Here is a 27,969-nt window from a genome sequence, read left to right on the forward strand (position 1 = left end):
CACCAAATCTATCCTAAAAATACCGTAGCTGTCAGAATTGTCTGATCAGACAAGTCCTGAACATCAAGCTTAGATCAAAACTATTTAAAAATATGTCACCAGCTCTGACACGTTGATGAAGGTTGGTGCCACTAAATACTGAAATACTGGAATATAAGACAAGCACGTTTTCTGTGATTCATGACACTGTAAAGGTTTCCAGCTGCTCCACTATCCCTCCGTTCATACACTCCCTTTACAAACAATTAAAAGAAACCAGTCCATGGATTTTAGTAATAAAAAGTCTCTCTGAATGCTAAACGATAAAAAACATGCATGAGAAAGTGCAGAAAAACAAAAAAAAAAAAAAATGTAAAACGAAAAAAAAGTGTTTAAGTTTCCACATAAATATTGATTTTCTGTTTTTACACCTGCCCTAATGTATGCCTCATTGTCAGTCCAGCAGTGTAAATGGAGAAACTGCACACATCAAACATCAGTTTTTTTAATGACCCTTGTGTTTTTTCCACAGTCCAACAAGCTTCTGAGTGAGGATGTCAATTTGACATTAGTGTTGTCTCACCTTGTCCCTGATAGTCTGCCGTACTTTTTCTCTCTCCGCCTCCATGCGGGCGTGTTTGGCTTTCCGCTCCTCCTCTTGTTGCCTCAGCGCCTCCTGTCGCTCCTCCTCCTTCTTGGCTGCATCTGGATCCTTCTCCTCCTCCCCACCTAGCATCTTACCCATGTCTTTGGTGGCCCCTGGACAGGAGTCAAACAAATGTTGTGCCTTAAAGTTGGCTCATTATCAGCCACTGAATCCCGCTTTGGCTTTAGGTTTCCAGTCAGTTCCTGTAAATTGTTCTAGTCCTGTGGCTGTATTACAATCCCACATTATCACTCTTCCACCACTGTGCCTGACAGCTGAGATGTTTATGGACAAATCCTGTTTCTATGAGATTTCCAAAAAGCACAGAGCCATCATTAATATTATTACAAACCAGTTAACTAACATAGAGCTATAAACCATTTTATTTCCTCAATGAAGCATTTTAAAACTGTATCATTTTTACTCTGAATTTCTGAAATTTGTGTAGTTTTTAGGAAATAGTTTTCCTTCCATGTAAATGGTTTTGGGTAGTGGAACAAGAAAATTCATCTACAGCCATAATCAACATGCACCCATTTAGGGGTCTGTGGGTTTTTGGGTTGTCCTAGTCCATGGAGGGTCATAGAGAGGAGCAGCTAGATCTTAGATCTCTGCAGCTCCTTTCAGACGAGTACAGTCACCTCAAGGGATGCCATGAAAATGGAATGTACTGGAGCTGCACGAAATGATGAAAACTCACAGTATGAGATAGTGATCAATTTTGCGATGTTGATATAACTTGCTATACATGAACAAATAGTAAAACAACCAAAAACACAATTTCCATTTCACTGCAACAGTTTAATTTAAGTAAGAGTTAACCCTAGTCTACATAGGAGGCCAACATCTAACATAATAGGGCTCCATCTGATTGGTCAACAACGTGAAGGCGTCCATCCGATTGGTCAAATGCTGAAAAGGATTTATTTAATTGGTTAAATACTTCACGCTGCCATAAGATTGTTTTAGCACAGTTAAGGTAACCATTTATTGCAATTTTGCGTATTGCACAGCTTGATATCGCAATAACGATAAATTTGTGATTTATTGTGCAGGCCTTAGACGTACCATTGTCGTGTGTGTGGTACGAGTATCGTGAAGTATTTGTAAAGATGATGTATGGTGGCGTACGTCGTCCTTACGCCATACTAGTGGCTAGTTAGGTGTGAATATTGTCTCTGTACTGACCGTGTGCAAATGCTGCACACACAGCGTTTGCAGGTGATGTGATGTGTCTCCATCCAGAATACAATGTTGCTCATGTTGCCTTGATATAATCAATGGTAAACTCAGGTCCGCCTGAGAGTCCATGACTTATGGATTGTCCAGCAGAGAGAAATTTTCAACTGAGTATTGATCTCCCCTTCAGGCTGCTGGCCTGGTTTTCCCGCAAACGCCTTTATTAGGTTGGAGCCAAATTACAAGCTGGCTGTGATTCACAGTACTGCTGAGATGGATGACTTTATACAGGCTGACATGTAAACAGTGTGGGGAGGTGTACTACTGTTGCCCTGCTATGACTGGTGTGTGTGTCCATTCATATTTAATGACAGTGACATCAATTATCTTCAGACTTCAGTATTTTGACTTTACACCTTTGTTTAGCTGGAGGACTCAATGAAGATCCTCCCTACAGATCTGAGTTTGACAAAAGCTTTTCTGACGTTTATTTTCTTTTAAATTATGAAGGGGTTTTCAGAAGATGTGTCCTACAGCTCATGACCACAGATGAAGGTCCAAACATTGATTAACTTCGTCATAAGTTTTCATAGCTACATGAAAAAAAAAGTTGTATCAAACCAACAGGAAAAATCCAACGATACATCCCCACTTGAGCTTGAAGTTTGAGTCTTGGGACCTGGACTTTGATTTAAAAGGTCATGACTCCACCTCAACACAACATCCTCTGGATTAATGAGAACATTCACCAACATTTCCCCATGAACAGAGGTCTTTCCACCATGTGTAGAAGTGAGTTTGTTTCACACAGAGGGGAGCAGTGTGTAAGGAAACGTCACTGCAGCAGCCAAGATCATCATTTGTTGCTTGGTCCACGTTATCCACTAAAGTGTCCTTCCAGTAATTAGATGAGATGAGATGTGAGACGTCCACAGCAGTGTTGCTCTTCCAGATCAGGCAATGAAGTAAGAGACCATGGTCACACAAAATATAAAGTATGTTCTGGTTCATAAAGAACCTCCACAGATGGACCAGATTAATCAGAAAGTTTGCCTTATCGTTAAAAAGCTTTAGACAGATTTCCTTTGGTCTGAGCTTTCTTACACTAACTTGATTATTTCATATTTTAATTTCCCTTTGGAAAGTTTTTATTCTAATAAACTTAAATGTTTGCATTATTTTTTTTATTGAATACTGATATTTTGGCAAATAATCATGAAATGTTGCTTTTTATTGTCCATTGAATATCCTAATGGTTGAATGGACGAGACAGAGACCTGTATGTAACGTGCAGTACAGCTGTCATAAAGAAAACTTCAATTTAAACCAGAAGTTGTTGGTTCAAATCTCCTGACTGCCTGAAGGCACAGCAGCTAAATGGGAGCGACTCTCAGGAAAAGACCTGTGGCTAAAGGCGCTCTGGGCTTCCCTCTGGGGTTTGTAACCAGAGGGTGGCGGGTTCTGGCGCTCTGCAGTGGGCTCATGCCGAGGCTCTAATGACCCCTCAGCGCAGTGTGGTGGCAGCAAACCTGATGCTGACAAATTGCAGCTCAGCTGGTGGGAGGAGAGAAATGTTCACAGGGACTCACAGGGGGGTCGCTGAAGGTCAGGCCGTCTGCTGCAGATACTTCAGTGTGTTTAAACTCGGGGTGCTGGTGTGTGCAAACATCAGCTGGTGTGGATATGCCGCCTGCCTTCATGCACATTCTGTTTCTGAGCAATAAAACAGGACTTTACAGGCAGAGACACACGGTGGTCAGTGGATTTCAGAATCCTCTTTAACTTTAGCAAAATCACTCTGAAGTTTCATTTGAACAATCAGTCAGAGATTCTTTATCATGGAAACCGTTTCCCTCAGAATTCATCTCTCTGCTGGTTCAGTTGGGGATGCTAGAAGGAGAAATCAGATGCAGAGATGCTAAATGAGAAATTTCATGCTAAATTAGCCAAGATAATGTTTAACAGCTGAAGATGTTCAACAAAAACAAAACTGCTGAACAACTGAGTCTACTTACAAAATGTGTAAGGCTAAAAACTGCAAATATGGACAAAGATTGGTAACTTTAGGAATGTCCTGCATTAGGGGAAGAATCAAATAAAAATGAATAAAAAAAAAATACATATATATATGTTTGCTCTGAATACTGTAAAGGAAAAGAAAAAAAAATAAGGAAAAAACAAGTGAAGTCTTATAATAAACAATAAGTGATTGGAAACAGAAAAACTATGAATCTTACAAATAGCTTTATTTAGCTGAAAACAAACAGGTGGTATAAAACTAAAATCAGTTTAAAAATATCAAAATTGCTAATAGACAGAATTGGTTTATACTACATTAAGTAATAAATTGTATTAAATGCAATGAATATAAATCCAGACATGTTATGTTCCATTAAATGTTCAAAAAGGCCAAATTAGCCTAAAATAAGTTCAGCAAAGTCTGAAGGAATGAAGTTTTGTAATATGCTACGTTATACAAAATGCTGAAATCAATATATATATATATATATATTAATGCATTTATAAAAAAATAAATGGTCAAATAAAAAATCTAAATAATTTTAACAGAAAATGCTCAAAAATACATTAAAGTTTCAAAGTAGTAAAGTGTTGCATATCGATGCAGAGCTGCTTTTCTCAGCTTTCAGAATCTGTTAGAATTGTGTTCATTGGGCAAACAGTTCAAGAGTTACAGTAAATAACAGTGTCAACACTGGAGTTGAAGCTTGGTGTTATTGTGTTTGATTGATTTAAACATTTTCTATAATGAACCTTCAGAAATAACTGTTTGCATGTGTGACTTTAGACTCTCACATAATCGGAAATGCCCCAAATGGCTAAAAACAAAACCCAGCCGGAACAACGGAATTTAGAGAGGTTGTTCTAACAGGTTTATTCTCCAGCGTGCTCTAGCTTTGTCCTTTGACCATTCAGAGTCTTTAACCTTCTCATGTCGGTCCGTTTGCTCTCCTTATCTGTCCTTTAAATCATCCTCAACTGCTTCCATCATGTTTTTACGTTGCTTTTTTTCTTGCAGCTTTGACCTTTTCACCTCCACTTTTCTCTGTCTTCTTTCTTTTCTATCATTGTCTGCATGTGATGCTACATCAACAAGCATCTTTTGGCCTTTTTCCTTGTTTCCAGTCAGCCTTCACCTCTGTTTATGTCAGCTAGTGGATCGCAGCTCTGCGGTCCAAACTTTACAGGCTCAGCCTCTGTCCTCACTCTGCATTCAGAGACTCATTGCTGCAGTTGCTCTTTCCTCTGGTCAAGGCTAAAGAGCCTTTCATTTGCAAATGACAAGTACTTTTTGTTGGGTATGTTATGTTGGGTAAAAATTCCCCGGCAAAAGTGATGGTGGAACTCTTGATTGGGGTTAGGGTTCAGGTAAAGGTTGCACCTCTTTAACATGAAGTCTGTTGAGGTCCTGATTCAGTCTGTAGACCAGGTGTGAAGGAATCGATGAGTCTTCCGTAAATACGGATCAGGATCGAAGGATTTCCACACAAACTACACTCTAGATCAGGGGTGGGCAAACTATTAGATTTGGGGGCCACAGAGGGGTTTTTTTAGCAGAAGGGCCGGACCAGGAGCAGGTACTTGGAGTGTTTTGGAAATCCACCTCATGAGAGAATGAAATAACACAGAATCTGGACAAAAAACATGCTTTAATTCTGATTAAAAAATGATTTACATACTTTAACACAGAACCTTTTGGGGGTTTTATTTCAAAACTGTGTTTTTTGTTTGACCATTTCTCGCCAGCAGACTGCCTGCACCCCCCCCCCCCCCTTTAGGAGTAAGGCTTCAACATATTCAGGGACAAAATCATGGTGAGGTAGAAGAAGGAGGAAGAATTGGGGCGGTCAGGTTAAGAAGCAATACTGAGAGGATGAAGAGGAACCATGCACCATCGACTTCTTCAGATGGATAACGGGGCTGCAGGGTTTGAAAAATCGAGCCCATTTAAATAATGGATCACCTCTTTCTCCAGATTAGGCGCTCATAAGTCACCGCAGGCGGTGGAACGATTTAAAAGCTGCAGCATCCATCAGGTGTTCGGCTTCATGCAGGACGGCCCGGTTCTGTTGTTGCTGTGCCGCGACACGACCTGAGAATCCGTATCTGATCAAGCCGTCCCGCCGCTTCCTGTTACTGCGCTCCTTCGCCCTCTCGTCTGCCAGCAGAGGAAATGAAAACTAGAGCCGGCCGGGCCCATCTGGATCTGTCAGAGATGATCATCTTTTATTTGAGCTTCTTAATGAGGAAAGGTGACTTTGATATCCCGATGGAGAACCAGGGGATGTGCTTCGTTTTTGCACACGCTGCTGCTTTCGTTTAATTCTACTGTGTCTGTTTGTTTTATTTTTAAATGTGACTCTGTACACATCAGAGACGCTCATAAAAATGTCAAAGGCAAATCGATCTCTACGCTGATGACGGCAATGAGGAAAGAAAAATGGAGAAACTGATTTGGAAGAAGGAGAAGAGGAAGAGATATGAACAAAGGAGGAAGATGAAAGGCGGGCAGCGCTATAAGGGAATAAACCTCATTGCACTCCGGCTCCCTGAGCCGACGACGAGGCTGATTTAAGAGGGATGACCTCTCCGACATGAACATCCAAACTGGCTCCTCTGTGGCTCCATGCTGACAGAGACCATCCTAATGTGGGTCTGTGCACAGTTACGACCGGCGCTGGATTAGGTCACACAAACCCACAAATGCAAGCTGTTTGGTATGGAGATAAAATCCTCAGACGTTCTACCTGTGGAGACCTGCTATGGCTGTGGTTCTGGGCCAAAAAGCAACAAATGGAAATGTTTGGTCCTTTTTAACTACAAATGCTGTCAGTAAAACGTTAGCATTACTACAGGAGGTGTCAGAGTAATACACCATGTTTTAAATGCTGTTTTTCTTTAAAACTCCTGCTAAACAGTCAATGTCTTTGGTGGAAAAAGGGCCTTAAATGCATCATGCATTTGTAACTCTAAGGTTTGTATGGGAGAAAAAAACCTCTCAACTCTTGGAAAGCGTTTCCTGCACAATCTGTGCTTTTTCACAGGGTTGTGTCTGTGTATCCAACAGCTATTCATGACAACTAGCACGGCAAATAGATTTCACACTCACTTTTTTTGGTAAAACATTTGATAACACATCTTGGACTCTTGGCATACACTGACAAATATGGGTCACACATTGGCAGACTTTCCACGAGCACTTTTACAAAAACTGGCTGAACGGTGGAACAGTGGTTAGCGCCCTTGCCTCACAGCAAGAAGGCCCACTGTACAGGTCCCGGCTGGGGGCCCTGAACCAGAACATCAATGAGGGACCTTTATGTGTGGAGTTTGCGTGTTCTCCCCGTGTATGTGTGTGTTCTCTCCGGGGTCTCCGGCTTCTTCACACTGTCCAAAACCTACATAGGTTAATTGGTGACTCTTAATTGTCCATAGGTGTGAGTGTGGATGGGTGTGATTGTGGCCCTGTGACAGACTGGCGACCTCTCCAGGATGTCCCCTGCCTTTGGTCACAAGTGGCCAGGATAGGCTCCAGCAGCCCCATGACCCCGAAAGGGACAAAACAGCTTTTACAAAAACTATTAGAGGACTTTTATCTCTTTGGTAAGTATAAAAAAGAAAACACTATTTTTTGTTCTTAAAATCCCCAAGTTACAGCTTGGAATCAAGTGACAAGGACTACCCAAACTCCTCCTGAAGATGCTGCTGATTTTCATCTGATACTAAAACGAGAGCTTTGTCTGGCTCCCTGAATCACTGATGCTTCTTCTCTAGTGAACAGCTTTTCCATTTGTGGCTACAGCAAAAAAAAATAGTTCTTATGTTTCTCGAAGGCAGAATTTCAGGTGAGAACTTACCACCCAATGCTTGCTTCATCACGAAATCCATGATTCCTGCAGTTTGGTTCTGATGTTTCTCCTAAAGACTGCTGAGCATGTAGCCACCACAGCTGCTGATGTCAGAAGTCCTTCTCACTTTTCTTGTCCTTTGTTGTGATGTTGAATCTCTTCACCAGATCTGCCAAACAGGAAAAGGTTTTTAAGAAAGAAAGAAAACATGAGAAAAGTAGCATTAATTTTCATTATACCACGGTCTGGGTGAATACTCGATTCTGATTGGCTGCTGGGTGTGCATTAAAACCTGATAACCGCACGGTGAAAAAAGAAGTTCCGGTCACCTAGCTTAAATATTATGTATCACTGCACCGGCTTCTTTAAAACAACCTTTCGCTTCATCATCTGGACAAAAACAAGCGGTAAGAGGAGAACTTTCTCTCTGAACTGATGCTTTATTCAACCCATCGGAAAGATCAGTCGCCGAATCTTGACTGCAGCGGTGATGTGGCGCGACGCGGACTATTTGTAACGCCGCATCACATTAAAAAAAGTCCTCTTTTTGTGAGAAAAGTGATCCAAATCGGAAAAAAAAACAAGAATTAAGGACTAAAAACTGGTTAATATGTATTTCTTTTGTAAGTGACCATGGTGTAAGCGGGTTAATGGCCTTCAAAGTGTGCATTATTACTTTTTAACGCACTTCTTCGGACGGTTCAGGCTTCCACGATGTGCGTTAAAAAGTAATAATGCACACTTCGTCGGCCATTAACCCTTACTTAAGTAACTATAAATAAGTGCTAAATCTTCAGTTCAGCCACATGTCTTTGTAATTTACGCTCTCTCTGATTATCATGGACTGATTTGTGTCGGTTTAAGTGTATACAGTGGGGACACATCGTAGATATTAGCAATACAGTATTTTTTGGCACTCTAAGCCCTCTTAAATGCATTCATGTATTTCAAAAATTTGACAAGATGACTGCGCCTTTAGAATCTCTTTATATATTGATTAGTTATAGTTGAGCTTACTAGTCTTGAATTGCTTTTGAGAAGTACACAGCGCTCTGTCAAGATGTACTCTGTTTTTTGTTTTTTTTACGAGTGTTATTGTAAATACGCTAACGTGCAGCAGTGTTTTAGCACTTCTTTTATTTTTGCATGTCCCTAACAAGGTTGGGAGTTTGTTAGTGGGGTCACAGTAACATTGTTGTAGTGGTATCACTTTTTTATCATGTGTTCCTAACAAAGTTGGGAGTTGCAGGTATCGTAAACACGCTAGCATGCTTAACGGTTCTAAGCTTGCTAACATGTGGCGTGTCACAAACAAGTTCTAGAGTGATACACATTTTCACGTAATGCACCCTATAAGTTCAAAACTAGAGCATTCATTGACAGTGTGGCTTGTAGTGCAGCAACGATCAAAATTGTTGTTTAACTTCTTAAAAACAGTAAAAAGGAGCAACAAATTCGAGGGATACATTTAAAAAATACTATTTTAAACAGACTTTGTCTTGAAGAATACAATACATTGGCAGTCTTGCAACTTTTTGAGTCAATTTTTTAAGAAAAAATAAAAAAAACATCTCAAAACGTCAACATCCTCTAATCGCTTTGCTGCAAAGTTTGGACAAAAGCTTTCTCTTGTGAATGCTAGCATGGTTATTGTAGAAAAGGAGGCAGTAGAGCAGCTCTCCCTTTAGGTAGCTCTTTTTTAATACACAAGAAAAAACTTTCACTGAAAATCGTTCTTTCAGTTTTTTGTGCCAGGACAACCATAGAAAATGCATGCAAAATAGTTGAGGGACTGATTTTAGTAGCCATAGCAACCATTCCAATTTGTTATTTCATATATCAGATATTAAATCTTGTACGTCCCTAACCCCCCACGAGTACAGGGGGAAAACTGTAAATTGTTTTCCACTATACTGGAATTAGGGCAGCACGATATGAGGAAATATCGCAATATGCAATATTACTGATCAGTATTGCGAAGATGATATAACTTGCAATACATGAATAAAAAGAAAACAACCAAAAACATAATTTCCACTTCACTGCAACAGTTTATTTTAAGTAAGAGTCAACCCTAGTCTACATAGGAGGCCAACATCTAACATAAAAGAACTCCATCCAATGGTCAACAATGTGAAAGGGCTCTGATTGGTCAAATGCATAAAGGCATTTATTTGATTGGTTAAATACTTCAAACTGCAATGAGATTGCTTTAGCACATTTAAGGTAACAATTTATTGCAATTTTCGCAGTCTTTTGCGCCGCTTGATATCGCGATAAAGATATATTTGTGATTTATTTTGCAGGCATATCTGGAATTATTTCATCAAGTACCAAAGAAAGTTCTACACTTTTGGCTACATTGCTCCAATGAACATCTAAAATGTCATAGTATTTGTTCCCAGCTCCTTATTAAACAAGAACATGTTCTTAACATGGTTAAATAAAGCTTTAATAACAACAAAAAACACTATTTATATGCAAGCAGCAGAGACCCCATTTTCAGGATTTAAATTCTGCATGCAGCTGAACGGTGGTCATGAGAGGACCTGCAGCCGCACCTGCTGTCCTCGTCTGCCCTCGCTGCTGCTCCCGTATCTGTTTATTCGCTCAGCAGTGATGAAATCCTCCACATTGATTGGCCCTTGGCGACCTACAACAGCCTTTCTATTTCAAAGCAGATCACTCCCCTCGCTGGCGCCTGGTGTCATTTTTGTGATGCCAATATTTGCCGGGGCTGAATGGACCTGGATGAAACCGTATGGGGTTGCAGACTGCAGTTTGTTCAGGGATGCGAAGAAACTGTCTGTTTTTAGCTGTGTCCGAACGCTTGAGGGGATGGGCCCCCCATTCCTCCACGAGGACAAAATCCAGCCTAAGGTATTGCAGATGTGAACATTATCGTTGTTGAGCATCCCACACCGTGTGCAGGAAGAAGCTGCGTTCACAGACAGAAACCCATCTAAAGTCTGAGTCGGTCTTTCCAACATGTGTGGAAACGTAGTTATGCAGTTTTTCTAAGGTCGGATCAAATCTGTGCACAAAACTGAAATATTCACTGGAAGAAGCAAAGAAAGATTTCAGTGAGGGAATATCAACAACAGAAGAATAAATCAGCTCAAAGAGCTCTCTGCTTTTTTCTTTTTCTTTATTAGCATCCAAATGTCGCTTTTAAAAAGTCAAACTCCAATCAATCAGGTTTATGCAACATTGCAGTTTAATTTTGATTAAAACTAATTTCATTATAAAACTATAGATTTCTCTACTACAGAAAAAGGCCTCCTTAATCATAGGAATTTGCCAATTTCTTAATTAAACGTGTTTGCTTCTGTTCGACTGGGCTTTTAAATATTAAGTGCGTGGAAAAACAAATAATGTGAATAAATATAGCACTTTTACTGTTAGAACTTTTTATTTTATGAAAACTTTGTATTCCCAAAGTTGCAAAACAAATATTTAAGTTTTTTTTTATTTAACTTGTCTTTTATTAATGAACTTAAAAAAAGTATTCTTATGATATCATCTTTACTTTAAAGTATAAGAAGATTTTTTATCCTCAAAAGGATCCTACCATCGTCAAAATGGTCTGACCTTCCTAATCTTTTTCTTTCCTCATAATTTCTGTACATATTATCATGGCAAAGAAACCACAGAAAGAATCACAGACTTTTGCCATTTTAAATCATGTTTATCTCATTTTAAGTCTTAGCAAAGTCCATATGTTTCCTTATGTCATGATAGCTCTAACATTATTCTGTTTGATATGTAGAGCTGACAAACACAGAAGTAACACATGACCTTCCTCCAGCTCCTCTTCTTCAGACCAGGTTATGTAAGTCCTTATCAGTGGGCGGTCGGCTTTGGACCGGAAGCTAAAGCTGCTCTCCATCACACCGAACTTCTTCATTTCGTTGATAATGAAGGAGTTTTAAATCCTTACATAACTTTTCGTTTACTGCCAAGAATTCCGTACAATCACTAGTGACAGCACCCGAAGGCAATCCACATCCACCAGCACCCCAAACACTTTCTTCTAACTTTTTATTTCATTTCATAATCCCAGTGGCAGTGGTGCATGGCGTGGGATAATGTCATCACGGCTGAGCAGGACGCCTCGCCGATCCTATCCGGTTAATTGGAAGTTGTTTCCGAGTTTCGTGGCCGGAGAAAGGCAGACAGGAGTCTGTTAATGCAGCATGTCCGTGAGGGGGGGAAAGAAAGGGACGAGCTCCAAGGGTGGTTCCCTGTAGTATGTGTGACTTCAGGCATGACGGCTCCATTAGTTTGGAGCCAGCTTCACGTATTTAGTGCTTTCTATTTACCCATTTTCACATAACAATCATGCACAACAACCAAAGGTTCAGTGTTTGGTTAAAAAAACACTTTCATGTGACTACAGTGGCCCGAAATCATACCAACAACTCTAAAGGAGACAACGCATCTACCCTAGAATGTCCCAAGATCCCTACAACTATCAGACAGAAGTCCACATCTTCTGATGCAGAAATGCTTCCTAATATACCAGTAGGACCCCTTAACTATCACCAACTCCTTTCCATGGCAGTAAATGTGAGTACACAACACCAACAGGCTCTAGGTCACCATATTATAACTGGAAAAAATGCTTTATTGTCAGAGCTGATCATGGAAACTACAAGTACAGGTTCCTGAATAATGATCCATCTCCAAGTCTTTATATTTCCAGTAAGATCAATTATCACCGTGGCACAAAACCACAAACTCCAATCAGCGTAAGCAGAAAACTACAACGGGATAAATCAAATGTTACGTAAAACAGCTTGCCAAATTTACATTACGTACATGCAAATTCTCTTGCAATTTCGAGTTTCTCTAAAACCCATAGAAAAAAGAGCGACAACATCTGCCAATCACCATGTTCTTCTCCTGAACAAACACAGCTGCACCGCGGGCTTCAGAAGAAGAAAACACTGCAGAGCGGAGTCAGGATGCAGCGGCTCAGTCTGAACAGCAGTAAATACACCTGAGTCACTATTTGTCCAACTGTACTTTGTATTTTTTTCATAATCATTTTAAATTTTCTCCCGTTTAATCCAATGACTCGGGTCGCGGTGGGCGGGGCTAATCTCCGCAATTTGAAGCCTTCTGTTCACATTGATGATTAAAATTATTCTTTGACAGGTACAGAAGTTATTTGTTGAAAAAAAACGTTTCTAAAGTACTTTTATTTGTGAAACAAAGCTTGAGGCTGTAAAATGGTTTGTTCTTTCTTTTCAATGTATAATTGAGTATTTAATTGTATAATAATTGTAAAAAAAAAAATAGAGGTTTCTACTTCTACTTTCTACGGATTTTGCTTATCACGGGTTCTTTTTGGAACGTAACGCCCGCGAAAGACAAGGGCTTATTGTATTGATAATTGAAAATGAAGCTTAAAGGGTAAGAATTAGCAAAAAAATGAAGAAATTAATAAAGAAATTATCAAAGTTGACCATAAATAAAGTGAAAACTGCACAATAACAAAAAAAAGTTATGTTTGTGAAAAATTCCAGAGCCGGGTATCGAACCAGCGAGCTTCTGCACCAAGGATTCCCCATGTATTTAATTAAGGCAAAAATCCTGGAATATTTTGAAAAGTTCAAGGATTTGAAGGAGCAAAAGTCAAAGCTGGAAGAAACTGAAAGAGTTGAACATTTGAATAGTTGAATGGTTGTAATAGATGAACAATTGCAGACGGAGTTAAGCAGAAAAAATGGTGGAACATACTAGAATAAAGAAAGAGAAACAGGAAAACAATGGTTGAAGGATTTATAGCATTAAACGTTTTTGTTAAAAAAAAAAAGTAACAGCAGGGGGAAAAATTAACTAAAATCTGAAATGGAATTTGGAATGAAAAAAAATCAGAGATTTAATTTTTTGACCATACTGCCTGTTTCTGACTGGAAGCTCATTTTTATGTACTTTATTACTTTAATGGTGTACAATTATTTAGCACTTTTCTACATTTATGAAAGCCCAAAGTGCTTTACAGTCACACACTGATGGAAGCTTAGTTTCACGTTGAGCTTTAATGACTCACAAACAGAGAAGTGGTCCTTAACTTAACCCTTTAACACCATAGTTGTCACTGGCGGCAGCAAACAAAACTCACCCTCTCAGAACTACCTTTGACATTTTGATGTAATTCCACTGAATTCTTATTCAGAGAACTTCAGCTTAGTTTCTGATATGCATCACTTTGTCCGTAGAGTGATATCGGCTTGTTGTTTAATGGCGCAAAGCCACTTAAGTCCACTTCCGAATTAGCTGGAATTACATTAATTGAGTCATTGGTTGAAGGGTTATGGTAATTTAAAGTGTGATTTAGTTACAGAGGTAATTTAAAGGCTTAACAGATTACTAACAAGCACCTTGTTTCATTGTCAGCCATGCTTGTCTTGCATAGCTGCTACATGTTTTGGGAAGGTTTGGTGTTTGGTGATGTCCCCGTGGTCAAAATGGAGTCAACTAAAACCTGGCTTTACATTAGTCCAGTCCATACTTATTTAATTTAACTTAACTTAATTTGAACAGAGTTTATAACTGGCAGGTTAAAGAGCTTTTAAGACAAAAGTTTTCAATTCAAAATTTCCCTGTCTTGATTTCTTTATTGTCTCCTTTAAAATTCAAACTGGGACTCCATCACGCTCTTCTGTCCCCTTTAGCCAGTTTCAAAGACAGAAAAAAACCAAAAATCACTTGGTGTACAGCTAACGCGCCCAAACACACCAGGTTGTCTTTCAACCTGTGGGTGACACAACACTGACAGCTGACAAATGCGGCTGAGTAGCTCGGTTGGTAAGGTGAGCGGCTACCATGCATGAATCCAGGGTTCCCGGAGGGGAAGAAACAATGGTACTGGGGGCAATTACCATATCAATGACGAGCAGTTAACATCACTCAGTGAGGGTCCTTGGGCAAGGCCCTTAACGCTACTGCCTCCCGAGCGAAGTTCAGTTGCAGCTCCCCGCTCCCCCAGGGGATGGGGTCAAATGCGGAGAAGAATTTCCCCATAAATAAAGGATAAATAAAGTATACGAAAAAAAAAAAAAAAAAAGAACCGAGCTTTTCTTCTTGTTTTATCCTTCTGCCACGATTCCCCTGAAGCATTCTGATCCGTGCGGTTCGTGAAGTTATGTCCTAAAAACTTAAAGTATTTGTTCCCACCGGAATCGATGTTACTTCATCAGTTCAGCTTGATTGTTTCTTCAAAGCAAACGTCCAAACGCACTGAGGGATGGAAAAGGTGGAGAATCCCAAAAAACTCTCGGGCTACTTGCTGTTCAGATGCTAGTTGTGTTTATTTATAGGTATCTAGGAAAAATAAGTCAGAATTACTGACTGCTTGTTGCAGAGATGCTTGTCACCCTTCAGTGATGTAAAAAGCCTGTTTCATTTGGGGAGATCTTGCTTTAATTTTGCTTTCAGCAGTTTGGATGCACCTTAAAAAAAAGTTTGGATGTTTAGGCTGTAAAAGTTTATGGAGAAGGTTCATTCTAAATAAAGCTCATTCTGATGTCCCACATGGTTGAGAACCAGCCCCTTTAGGAACTGCCATGTTGGAAATGCAATAATTATAACATCACTTTTCACAGCAGAAAAGTCTTTTCAACATTTCTCTGGAGCTTAGTGACAGATGTGAGAAAGAGTTAGGCTCCTGGTGTCCACTTCTCTGTATACAGTATTTCATTCATTGATTCATGTTCTAAACCCGTTTTTGTCCCTTTCGGGGTCATGGGGTTGCTGGAGCCTATCCCAGCCACTCGTAGGCGAAGGCAGGGGACGTCCTGGACAGGTCGCTAGGCTGTCGCAGGACTTTCTCGATATCCTGAATAAAAATGTTGAGAAACGAACTTGCTATAAAAATAGTACTGTTATGAGCATAAAAGCGGATCTTTTGCCATTGTTTTAAATAATGTCATAAAAAGTGATTTGAATTTATGTGGTTAAAAACAACAACAACCATATGGAATTCTGCAAACCTGATAATAGTGGATTTTTATTTGACAATACCAAACGTCTGTTGTGCTTGTTTCTGAGAGATTCCTCCCCCACCTGCCAACAGTTCCCTGACTCCACTGATTCCTGATTGACTGACACTCGGCTGAAAAAGTTCCACTTTTCAGAACTTCTGATACAGACAGAAACAATGCAGAACATTTAAGGCTGAAGCAATAATTCAACCCATTTTTTATTTTTTTACGGAATTCCGTCAAAGCTTCATAATGTTTACAGTTTAGGTCATTGACGTAGAATTTTTTCCCCCCATATCTTTTCTTATTACAGTAAAATTAAGTAATAGTAGATACTTCAGCAGTGAGGCGGTGTCTCAATTATAAAAACACGATAAAAAAGGATATCATGTGTTAAGATCAGGTGTCAGTGTTCCCTCGTTATAAAGCCGTTAACCTAGCAGTTTCCATGATCTAATTTAGTTGTTTTTTTTCACACCACATTGTGTACTTTGTCCCGATTGGCTGTAGTCCATTGTCAATCAAATCTCCTCTGTGCCGGTCTTTTGTTACAAATGCGTTCAGTTTGCCAAATCTACATAACTCTTTCTATAATTCAGTCCTTCTCCAATCCTGGACCTTTTTTTTCTATAAAGGTTTAAACTTTTAGAGCTTAAACTTGAAAGAAAACATTCATGTCTGTTCAAGAAAAGTGTAAAAAGTGTGGACAGCTTTAAAACATCTAGAATAATTATTAAAATAATGTGACTATTTCGCAGATTTAGTCTATTGTGGGTTATTTTAAGAACGCAACTCTTTGTCTTATGATACAAAATGACCAACTGATGCTGCAGAAGTCACCAAAGTCAAATGATGAATGTTGCAGACGTGGCAGGATGAATAATTGATGAACGGATAACATTGTCGCACGCTCCCAGATCTGTCAGCCAGTGACCTCGGCACTCCAGCACATTATTTATTCATGTGACTTCCTGCCAACAAATTATTCCCTCAGCACAGACTGTAAGGAAGCCCAGGCGTCTGTGTCTTCATTTCATTTCTCTTCTTAAAAACTGAATGTGGGTCTTGAATAATAAACGGGTTTCTGTGCAAGGAGGCTAAATTTAACTTTAATCATCTAATTTTAGCATTAATAGGGCATAACCGATTTTCTTTGAGCTCTGTCACTATGCAAGTAAATTACTGATTTCCACTGGCAGCACTCAGTCATATACTATTTCAGCCCCAGATATGATTGAATTTTTAATTTTGGTTGTCCTCTCCATTTTTGAGCTGGTAATAGATGGCTGCTAAATTTAATTTACATTCTTTTTTTCCTGTCCTAATTCATTTATCCCTTTTGGGTTTTTTATTTTAAACTGGTCAAAAATATATTTTGACACACTTTGACACCATTTATGCTAACAGCAGAATTTGCATTTTTTTTTTTTTTGCATTGGTTTGATCAGGAATGGGGGGGGGGGTTAGCTATCTAAATATAAGTTCTTTTCAACCGGTTTTAAGTGAACCTGTAAAATAATCGGACAAAAAATGTCTCCTTTTTGGCGTTTTCTCTGAGTTTGTCAGTTTACAGGTTAATTTAAATGTGAAGTGTCTCTTTTTTAAGTCAACAGAATGCTATTATACTTTCATCACATAACCCTTGTGCTATTCTATGACCCCCCCTTCCATTGACGTGTTCTCCCTTCCATGACAAAGGTGGATAAAGGTGGAAAGATTTCATGTAATCCATGGACACCAGTGAAGATCACAAATCATTGAAGAAAAAAGGTTCAGAGCTCTGTCTAGTGGGTCTAGATGACCCCACTCCCAATGTTAAAGTGCCTAGGATAGAACAAGGGTTACTCCTGATTTGATCTAGTCATTAAATTGATCTGAAAACGCGCAGCAGTTCTGAACTGATCTGTGTGGATTTTCCAACTCCAAAACTTGCATGTGATTTCTGCAGAGTAGAAGACGAAAACCAAAACAAATGACGGGGTTTGTAAAGTCTACAAGCAGACAGCGCGCCGACACAGACAGATGATGCTTTGTTTGACATTTTTGCTGCCTAACGTGAAAGCCTCGTCTCAGATCATCCATCAAGCTGTCTCTTCTGCAGATCTTAAACTCATGTTTATAAAGAAACAGAAGTGCATCTGAATGGATTACCTCTGTGTTGTATAAACCATATTGATAATGGGTAGGGGTGTAACGGTACACTAAAATCTCAATTCGGTTCGTTCAGAATTTCATAGGGCTCGGTTCAATACATATTCGGTATTTGTTCGGTGAAAAAAAGGCAGAATTAATTTCTTGCAAAATGCATTTATTGGTTTTATATAATAATAAAATTAACCTATGTAGGTGATCTGCTATATAAAATAATACAACTATTAGCTACGAACCAAAAACTCTGGATCCTTAACACTGGCCTGAAAAAAAAAAAAAAAATTAACTTGCACTTTTTTTTCTTGTAGACCCGATTTTTTTCATTTTCATTGTTATCTGTGGCCTATGCTATCTTCATGTAACAATAAAATAAAATGTTGAAACACAGCATTCAACTTATCCAATTGTCTTTTCCTTTCATCCAAACAATTCCAAAGTCTTTCCACATTGGAGAGCGCATGGAGATGGGGGGGTGGGGTATCTGCAGAATCATGCAGACGTATCATGCCACGTCTCCGTGATACTATTGCTCACCATCACCCGTTCACCTAATAGCTGTTGAACCTCCTGCAATGAGGTTTCTGACCGTGGTTGGAAAATTTAGGGGAGATCCTCTCCACCTAAGGCAGATCTTCCATTGGGGTTCACTTCCCCGTTTGGACCCTCAGAACCTCCAGAGCGGGCTAATAAAAGAACCAGTCTTCGTTCTTTTATTACTGTTCCGGTGAACTGAGCAGCACACCCTGAACGTGCGCTCACACTCACACTGTTGCGCTGCCACGCTCTGCCCCCCCCCTAAATGCGCTCGAGTGCAGACACCATTGAGCATCTCAACGGAAACTCGCGATTAACATTAGTTTTGCCTCGGCGCAAAGTTAATACATTTGGGGGGGGGGGGGGGGGGTAAACAAACAAAAAAAAAACGAAACGGTACAACACTGATCCGAACCGAAATTGTTGTACCGAAACGGTCTGGTCCAACTACGTGTACCGTTACTCCCCCAATAATGGGCATGTTGAGACTTAGCAGTTGTAGCTGAAGTATGTTGTTGTTCACCTTTCGGCATTATCCCTTCTGGGGTCGCCACAGCGATTCCGCATCCACTGTAAATTTATTTTAAAGTTGATTTTTGTTTGGTTCACAGTTCTTTGAAAGATAATCCAAATCAGCAAAAACTGAAACCAGCAGGTCAAACCCCTTAAAGATCAGAAAATGGAGTAGACTAAAATAACTGGAATTGGTGCATTTCTGATGACAAGTCTTTCATTTTAAACTCAATGATTTTAAAGCTTCTTCTGATGGGAATTAGCAGGGAGAATCTAACAACCAGCCCTGCCACAGACCGGGGGCCTGTCCAGCGTGAACCCCGCCTTCGCTCAAGAGTAACTGGGACAGGCTTCAGCAACTTTGTGGCCTTGAAAGGGGTTCAGCAGGTTCAGAAAATGGATAGATGACAAGAACCAAATATCTTCCCAGAACTTTCTGTTTTAGACATCATGCAGACAAACAATGCTGAGAGAAAGAGTGACGAGGCTTCTTGTAAGGCAGGGGTGGGATAAACGTTTTGACTCGTGGACACAAAGGCTTGTAAAATTTGACAGATGGGCTGGACCTGGGGGGGTATTCCAGAAAGCAAGATTAAACTCCCCTGACTTTAACCCTGAACTCTGGCTGAAGTCCGCCTGAACATGCTTACTCTGGGTATGTCGGTTCCAAAAGACTGGATATGAGTTAGTGTTAGGGGTGTGACGATCACCGCATCACCGCACGTTTTTTTAATTTTTTTTTAAAGTTCTGAATATGGTGCGTGATTGGAACTATAATACACGCTCCCTCTACTCTACTCACACACACACACACACGCACGCACGCGTGTGGTTTCAGCAGCACACACACATCCTAATTCTACAACAGAAGTTTCCGTCTTGCGAGGAAATACGACAAATTTACTGGTTCCATTAATTTCTATTGTATTCATTTCCATTACGAGCTGTGTGCGTTCTTGAGTGCGCGACACGGCCGCTAGGATTTTGTGTTGGGGGGGTTTATTACTGTTCTCCATCACTCCCTAACACCAATATGAATATCACTACATGTTTTGTTTGGGAACTATTTTGTGCAGCGCAAAGTTACGTGTCTGTATAAACAAAGGTTAACTGCAACACAACGCCACCTGCTGGTTCATCACAGCATTGATCAAAAATCCCACACCGTCACAGCTCTAGTTGGCGTAATTACGCTCGACTTGGTAACCCTGGGTTAATGCACCTGCACGTCAAGTACATAGAGACATTCTCAATGGATCGCCGATATCCCGAGTCACCATGGAAACGCGTGAAGAAAAAAAGAGAGTGCTATATTTTAGTGAGACGGAGTCTGAGATTTTAATGACGGCGTATGAAGATTATATGTCCATCAAAAAAGTAAATCAAACGGATCAGCTTCAGAAAGAGTTTCTGCTTAGAGAAAATTAACGGAGCAAACACACAAGTTTCTATCTGATTTCCAATTAAATTGTGATGTATACATATATAACTTATCCAACTTAAATGAATTGATTCTATTGGTAACAAGCAATTGAGTTAAATTTATTCAACCTAATTTCTTATGTCTATCCAACTCAATAATTGTTTATCCAAATCAAATTTACATTCATTCATTCATTCATTCATTCATTCATTTTCTATTTCGTTTTTCCCTTTCGGGGTCACAGGGCTGCTGAAGCCTATCCTGGCCACTTGTGGGCGAAGGCAGGGGACACCCTGGAGAGGTCGCCAGTCTGTCGCAGTCTGTCACAAATTTACAGATTTATCTAACTAAATGTCATATTACTCCAATTCAGTTACATGTTTTTCCATATTAATTTATTCTTCTTCTTGAACTCTCATGTGTCTAAATTAGAGGCTGCAGATTTTCTCATTTTTATAAAATTAAAATAAATGATACAGTGTGGATTTACAAGATATACCATGTATTTAATTATCACGACTCTGACTGTAACTTCAGTTCTTATACCATACAGTTGCACTAGTGGTGCTGAATGACCTCATCCTCCTCTTCCTCCCTCTCACTCATGGTGCAGAAAGAATTAAACATAATTGGGTAAAATAACTCGGCTAAACACAGTAAAACAGATTAACAACTGAACACATTTGGACAAAAATCTTCCCCTAAACCCAAATTCGTCCAGATAGGGAAAAGGAATGGTATCCCACAATTCCTTGCGGTGCCGATGAGCAGCACCAAAGTTACACCTGCTTAACCCTTGTGTTATCTTAGATGACTCCACCCTTACATTGACGAGTTCTCCCTACTATGACAAAGGTGGATAAAGGTGGAAAGATTTCACAGCACAAGGGTTACTTGAATTGATTTGAATGAAAGTAAAATAAATGTCTGATAGCTACGTGTTATTTTTAAGATGACTGAACTAAAAAAATGATTTATCTTAACTGAAGCAAATAATTAATTTAGATCAAAGTAAAAAGTTTATCTTTCCAACGTCCATATGTGGTCTTATCACCCTCTCATGGTGGAAAAAGTATTATCTGAGCTTCTTCATCCACTAAATCATCTTCAAATGGACACGCCATGCTGCTTCACCTCTCTGAAAACAAACTAACCTTCAACTAAACCTGCTCCAGACCAGTTTATGTTCAGAGCATGAGTTGCTATGGCAACTACACACCCTGAAACATACCTCCATTTTTGGAACCAAAAGCTGAGGTTATCAACTTCCTTAGCCTCAAACTTACCATGGTGACTAGCATAACCTGCTTTCTGGAATGCCCCCCTGGAGCAGATGCATGGAGTGTTTTGGTAATCCATCTCATAAGAGAAAAAATAACAGAATCTGGACGAAAACATGCTTTCATTTTGATTGAAACTTAATATATACTTTAAAACAGAACATTTTGGAGTTTTTATTTCAAAACTGTGGCTTTTGTTCTCATTTTAGTGGAAATTGCACCAATGGATTGATGTCAAAATTAGATAAATGCTGTGTCCACGGGGTGCTGGAATGATGGAAATCCCACATGAATGTCGGAATGACAACAAATCTTCCAACATCAAATGCAGAATAACTGTCTGCACCAATTTATATTGTGCCATGTCGGGTAGATACCAGAAATTCAGGGCAATTAAAACTTTAAGGATCATCAATATAATTTTTTTCAGTTTGGCCAGCCTGATAAAGTGGTTTTAAAGGAAAGAAGGACGCATATGACCCCCGGGCCATAGTTACCCACCCGTGTTCTAAGGCTTTTCAAGTTGCTGCATCCCATTGAAGGTTCACAACACTCATTTACCATCACTTTGCTCCTAAACACGGGTTTTCACATGAAAAAAATGCTTTATTTATTTAGATAGATTAGATAGAATAGATAGGGCTGTCGAGAGTAAAAGTGAGAGAAAAGGATTGGAGGTTTTTCTATTTATTGAATGTAGGCATGTTGTGAATTACTCTACAGCTATCAGCTGCCAGTATGGTATACATGTAGTATGATCTGCTACTAACATCCCGTGTAATCTCTACTCTGTTGTTCCTGCAGCTCTTTCTGTCGCTTCTGTTTGCACATGTCTAAAACAAACACATTGAGTCTGCAGCTGGAAATGTTCTGACAAACAACCTCTATGAAGATCTTTGGAGAAATAAGAGTATAGTATAGTCTAATACTTTTTACATTGTAACATAGATGATAACAGCTTAATTTCATAAATTAGCAGCTGATGAAAGCGATATGTTAGGAGTTCCAAAAGAGTAAGATACTCTGTATGTGAGGTGCTGAAAATACACAAAAATGTATCAATTGAAATTATAACAAGTCCTAAAATTATTCAATCCTAAAGTACTACTCTTCATCCTGTCACTTTTAAATAATAACCCCAACCTTTCAAGAACTCTTCTGAATCTGAGCTTTCATTTAAGCCGTTGAAAGGCTCTACCAGTGGACCCGGAGATTAGTTTATCTTTATTAACCAGCAGCTGTTGGTCACATCCTGCAGCTCAAATTTCCAGCAGAACAAAGCCCACGAAGGAGAGGAGCAATGAAGGAAAACGTCAGGCAAGGGCAAGAATCCAACATGCTCTTCTTGTTACATGTTGACTGCTGTTCTTTAAAGAAATTTAAAAGGTACACTTATGTAAGAGTCGTAGGATTTTTCAAGACTGAAGGGAAGAAAACATCCAGCATTTTATTGTGAAATACAAGAAAAACAACACAAAGCTTGTTGGTGAACAGAGAACAGCGACAATGTCAGAAAGCTGAACAATTGGATTAAATTTGCATGAAACGCCTTAAAACTGAAAAGTCAAATAAAAAAGTAAAATAAAAACAGCAGCCGAAGCAAAAGCAGCTGGTGATGGAGTGGAACCAAACAACCAGTGACATTTTCAGAGTGAACTCACTCAGCCTGAAGACAAAAGAGCCAGAAAGACAAAAGATCCTCCAGCACTGCCGTACCTCTGACAGAACAAGAGACTGTTCGTTTGTTGACATTTCATCAGCTGCTAATATTTACTATGTGTACTGATCCAGAATATCATTCGTTGTCTAGCTTCCTCCCACATCTACTCACAAAAGTACTTTTTAAAGTTTTACCATCAACAAAAAGCATCTCACAAACTTAAAACTTTTTCAGTAAAATACCGTCTTTGGCTTTATTTTGAAACATCTGACATCAGCATAGTCTAAGAGAGACAAAGTAGAAAGTCACAAACAATTAATATCACATTTAATGCACATGTGAAATGATAACCTTGAAGTTTAAGTGGATAGAATAGAATAGAATAGAAAAGAATAGAATGCCTTTATTGTCACTGTACACATGTACAATCTGCATCACACGTGCATGAAGTGAAATGAGAGCCGATCACTGTTCAGTGCAGACATGCATGAGAAAAGGAATTTCCAAAAAATGTAAATTCACAAAATGTACAATAAAAAATTACGATAAATAAGTTTTACTTCCCACAGTGAGGTAGGTATTGAATACTGTGTGATTCTCATCATTTGGAAATAACATTCTTTGTTTTTCAAATCTGTTTCTGTCCCATCTGTTACCAAATAACTTTGTTTTCGGTAAAGTTTTACAGTTTAAGATCCTGTGACCTGAAGCAGTTTGGATTCTGATGAATAGATCAGGCTCCTATTCAGATGAACTGCCCCTGCAGATGCAGTCCACAGGGGCAGCAACCAACTCCAGTCCTTAGAAAGCTAAAACTAAAAAAAAACTGTTAACTTAGAGATGGTTGTGGGTGAAAATCCCAGTAGATGGGCAGTTTCTGAAATACTCAGACCAACACATATGCCACGTTCAGAGGCACCTAAATCATCTCTTTCCCATTCTGATGCTCGGATGTCTACATGCCTAAATGCACTGAGTTGCTGCCATGTGATTGGCTGATTAGAAATATGGGCAGTTGTACGGTGTAACTAATACAGCTGCCAGTGAGTGTAGAATGTAGGTAAAGACATGTCATATTTAAAAACAGTAAATCTACAGACACTTGGTCCAAAACAACCAGAAGCAAAATCTGTGGACTCTAAATCTTAGGAACAGTGTAGAGAAGCGGAAGGCCATGTTTGTGCCCAGAACAATGGGCTTCTCTGTGATTTACTGTATAGTGCATCCAAACCTCCCCTGCATACCGCCTTAAGGCAGTGGAGGATGGAAGGAGGCAAAGCAAGCCATACATCACCATCCAGCCATTCATCCATTTGTCTAGCGGTTGGGTGACTGAAAAAAGAGAGAAAATGAAAAGATAGAGCGGAAGTGGAGAGCAGGAGTAAATGGATTGAAATGAGGACGAATGCAACGAAAAGAGGGGGAGGAAAAAGAAAAGGACAAAGAATAAGTTATAAATATATGAAGGAGCAAGGAGGGAGAGAAGATATAAGAGGAAGATGTAGTAAAGGAAATGTAAAGTTTAAGGAAACAGTGATGGAATGAAACAAGGGCATAAAAAAGTGGGTAATCACTTAACGGCACAAAGAAGATCAAAGATTTTACTACTTAGAAAGTAGAAAGGTTATTGTTCAAAAATCAGTCTTTGCTATCTGAAACTATTTCCTTTTGTCACCAGTGGCAGCAAAAAAACACACACTCTATGAACCACCGTAGCTTCATGGCAATTTACGCAATGATCGTGATTCCAATTCCCATATCGGCTCAAAGCTGCCGTTCTGCGCGACAGAAACCGTTGGAATTACGTTAATCGCACGAACGGTTGAAGAGTTACAGTAATTTACCATCACATCAGTCCTGTGCTCAGGTCTCTGCTCTGGCTTCCTGTAGCTCAAAGAAACAACTTTCAAGCAGCTCTGCTTGTTTCCAAGTCTCTCCAAAGTACATCTCTGACATGTTAGCGTCATATGAACCCTCTGGGACTCTGAGGACCTCAGGGACCGGCCTCCTGTGGGGGCCCAGAGTCAGGACTAAACAAGGGGGAATCAGCGTTTCAGTCTTCTGCAGCTAAAAGCTGGAACAGTCTCCCTGAGGCTGAGAGACAGACCTCTACTGTGTTAAGGTTCAAATCCAGACTCAGAACATTCCTGTTTAGCGTGTTTATAACTGAAGGGTCCTTATCCTCACCTCTGTCCATGTTCTTCTCTCTTTGTTTTCTTTTAAAGTACATTTTACAATGATTATGTATGTTTTTAATATTTGCACTGTTTTGTATTGAGAGTTTAATGCATTTTCCTGTTTTGTGAATCACTTTGAAGTAAGAATTGTGCTTCACAATTCATAGAGCAATCAGTGAGAACTGTAGCTACACGTGGATCAAGAATAGAGGCAAAACCTTTTCATAAATTCCCAAATTTTTAGTTGATAATTAATTGAGGCTATTTTTGTCTTCCTATAAATTGGAGCCACAGTAGCAGCAAAGGATGGATCCAGCTCCAAATCGCAATAAAAAGACGCCACTAAAACAAGTTGCTTTTGACTGAATCCGCTCAAAAATACATTTCAAAATCTTTCTGAAGTGGTCCCTGACTGGGCCTGTGACAGATGCCGCTTTCCCCCCGCCCCTCGCCATTTTTCCTCGTCAATAAGTCTCATTTAACGGCCCCTCCTCTTTCCTCCATCAGGATTAAGAGGGAGAAGCTAAGTGGCCATCAGACTGCTGGAAGGGTGGGCGGTTGTGTGGGCAGGCGCTTTGTACACTTCCAGAGTACAGAGATGAGGGCTGCTGGGAGATGGAGAGCTGTACTTACCATGCAGCAAAGCACCAAAAATACTGAACAACTCCAGATGGATTTCAGATGTTTTCCTTCGCAAAAAAACCAAACGTTCTGAGACATCGGTTCTTTCATAAGAGTATTACAAAAACGTCTTCTGTTCTTTGAGCAAAGTGTCAAACCAAACACAACAAAAGGCACGAAACTGACTAAATCTGACAAATTCGCTCTGATGTCTGAGGATCATTACCCCACTGCTGCGCTTGGCGGTTCCTTTGACAGGTTTAAAATAATATTTTTCACATAGTCTCTTTTTGTTATGACAAAACATTGGTTAGTTTGATTTTGATCTAATTTGTACTTGAGGTTAGTCCTGTCTGGATCAGGGGTCGGTTGACATTTGGCGTTTTGGCGTATATCGGTGTTGGCCTTTTTTATTGATCCAGTGAGCTGATATAAGGTCAACGGAAAAATTAGTCTTAGCTCAAATGGCAAATGTCACTCCGTGTCCGTAGGTGTTTTCCCACCCCTGGCATCATCTGATTGGTTAGTCAGGGCGCGACACAAGAAAGAGCCGATCAGAAGCACCAGCTGCATGAGGAAGGATAGGGAGATCAGAAATGGGGTCCTCCTCACACAGTTTTCAGCTTGGAGAAGCTACAGACACGTCCCATGTTGGACATTGGTAAACACATTAAAAACTCTACCAAAACTATTATAACCGTCCCAGTCTTCCACATCTCTCAACTTCTGGTAGCATCACTTATTCCGAGCACAAAAATCATATCGTCATACAGTAAACATCAGCTGTGCTAGCTTGTAGCATCTTCCACTGTGAAGCAGTGATGCTGGCAGTACAGATATGAATTAAGGCCCGTACACACCGGGACGAATATTCGCCAGGCGTTATTCGCCAGCGTTTTTCGTCACGTTTTTTGTGTTCACACCCAGGCGATTTTCGCTGACGATGAGTGGAGTGAACATGCAATTTCATTCCCTGACATTAGATGGCGCTTAATGTAAAACAGAAATACTCCTGTACACAAGGTGGCGCTGCGCAACTTTACGCTTCTTAAAGTCGCTTTTCACTCAGAAGAAGAGAGCAAGTATTTACGCGCTTGTCAGAATCAAACAAAGAAAACATGAATATTTCAAGCACCAGTTGCTCCAACTGGTGCTTGGTTCGGGGATATTTTAGAATGTCCGTCATTATTGCTTCGCGGCAGTGTAGACGCTACTTGGCGTCTATCTTCTTCGCTGGTATGTGTGCTCAGCAAGGCAGTTTTGTGTTTGAGCGCCCCCAAGTTGTGTTTTACTGTAACTTCAGAAGCTCCAGACACGTGAGCAAAAGCGCCGTTCTCATTGGTCGAGTAGATTTCGACGCGACGCGTCGAAAAAAAAAAACGAACCCGAGGCGTTTTTTTTTTTCGACGCTTTAACGCCTGGCGTTTTTTCGCGTCGGTGTGCACACTCTCATTGGTGCCCTTTGTTTAGTCACGAGGCGTTAAACGTCGGCGAAAATCGCCGGCGAAATTCGTCCCGGTGTGAACAGGCCTTTATGGTGAAAGAATAAAAAGCCAAATTCAGCCTTTTTTATAACGGAGAAGCACTAAGATTACAAAATATGAGAAGCAGCAGAACAGCAAAGCAATAAAACTGGAGGGCAGTAACGGTCACTTTGTTTTCTTCTGTGTCAACTGAGAGATGTGAGAACACAGAACATGAAATATTTTTAGATTAGCTGTTTACTGTAGCTGTCTATGATAGTTTCCTGTAGAGAAAATCAGGAAAATGTTCAAATTCAAACATTAGGAAGGTCATTGCAGAGAGGAGCAGCTGCTTCTAAAGGGAAGCACAGGTGTGTCTTTCAGTTCCTTTGAGGCTCATATGGCCACCTCAGAGGACCTCATAAAAATCTAAACTTACCATTTTCAGGTGTCTGGTAATGTATCGTGACATATTTGTAAAGCTA

At 39.9% G+C, this 27,969-nt stretch overlaps 1 protein-coding gene across 1 annotated transcript in view; it reads right to left on the bottom strand.

The window, feature by feature from the left end:
• Positions 1-27,969, bottom strand: part of cplx2b (complexin 2b) — a 50,928-nt gene that overhangs the window by 3,100 nt on the left and 19,859 nt on the right. Inside the window, exons 2-3 of the mRNA XM_023959414.2 lie at positions 7,681-7,840; positions 563-738 (exon numbers count right to left, since the gene is read on the bottom strand). Coding sequence (XP_023815182.1) covers positions 563-738; positions 7,681-7,711 — 207 coding nt within the window. The 5' untranslated portion in view covers positions 7,712-7,840. The remainder of the gene's footprint in view (positions 1-562; positions 739-7,680; positions 7,841-27,969) is intronic.

Source organism: Oryzias latipes, chromosome 10 (assembly GCF_053564925.1).
Source record: "Oryzias latipes strain Hd-rR chromosome 10, Olatipes_Hd-rR_3.1".
In the NCBI taxonomy this organism is placed as follows: Eukaryota; Metazoa; Chordata; class Actinopteri; order Beloniformes; family Adrianichthyidae; genus Oryzias; species Oryzias latipes.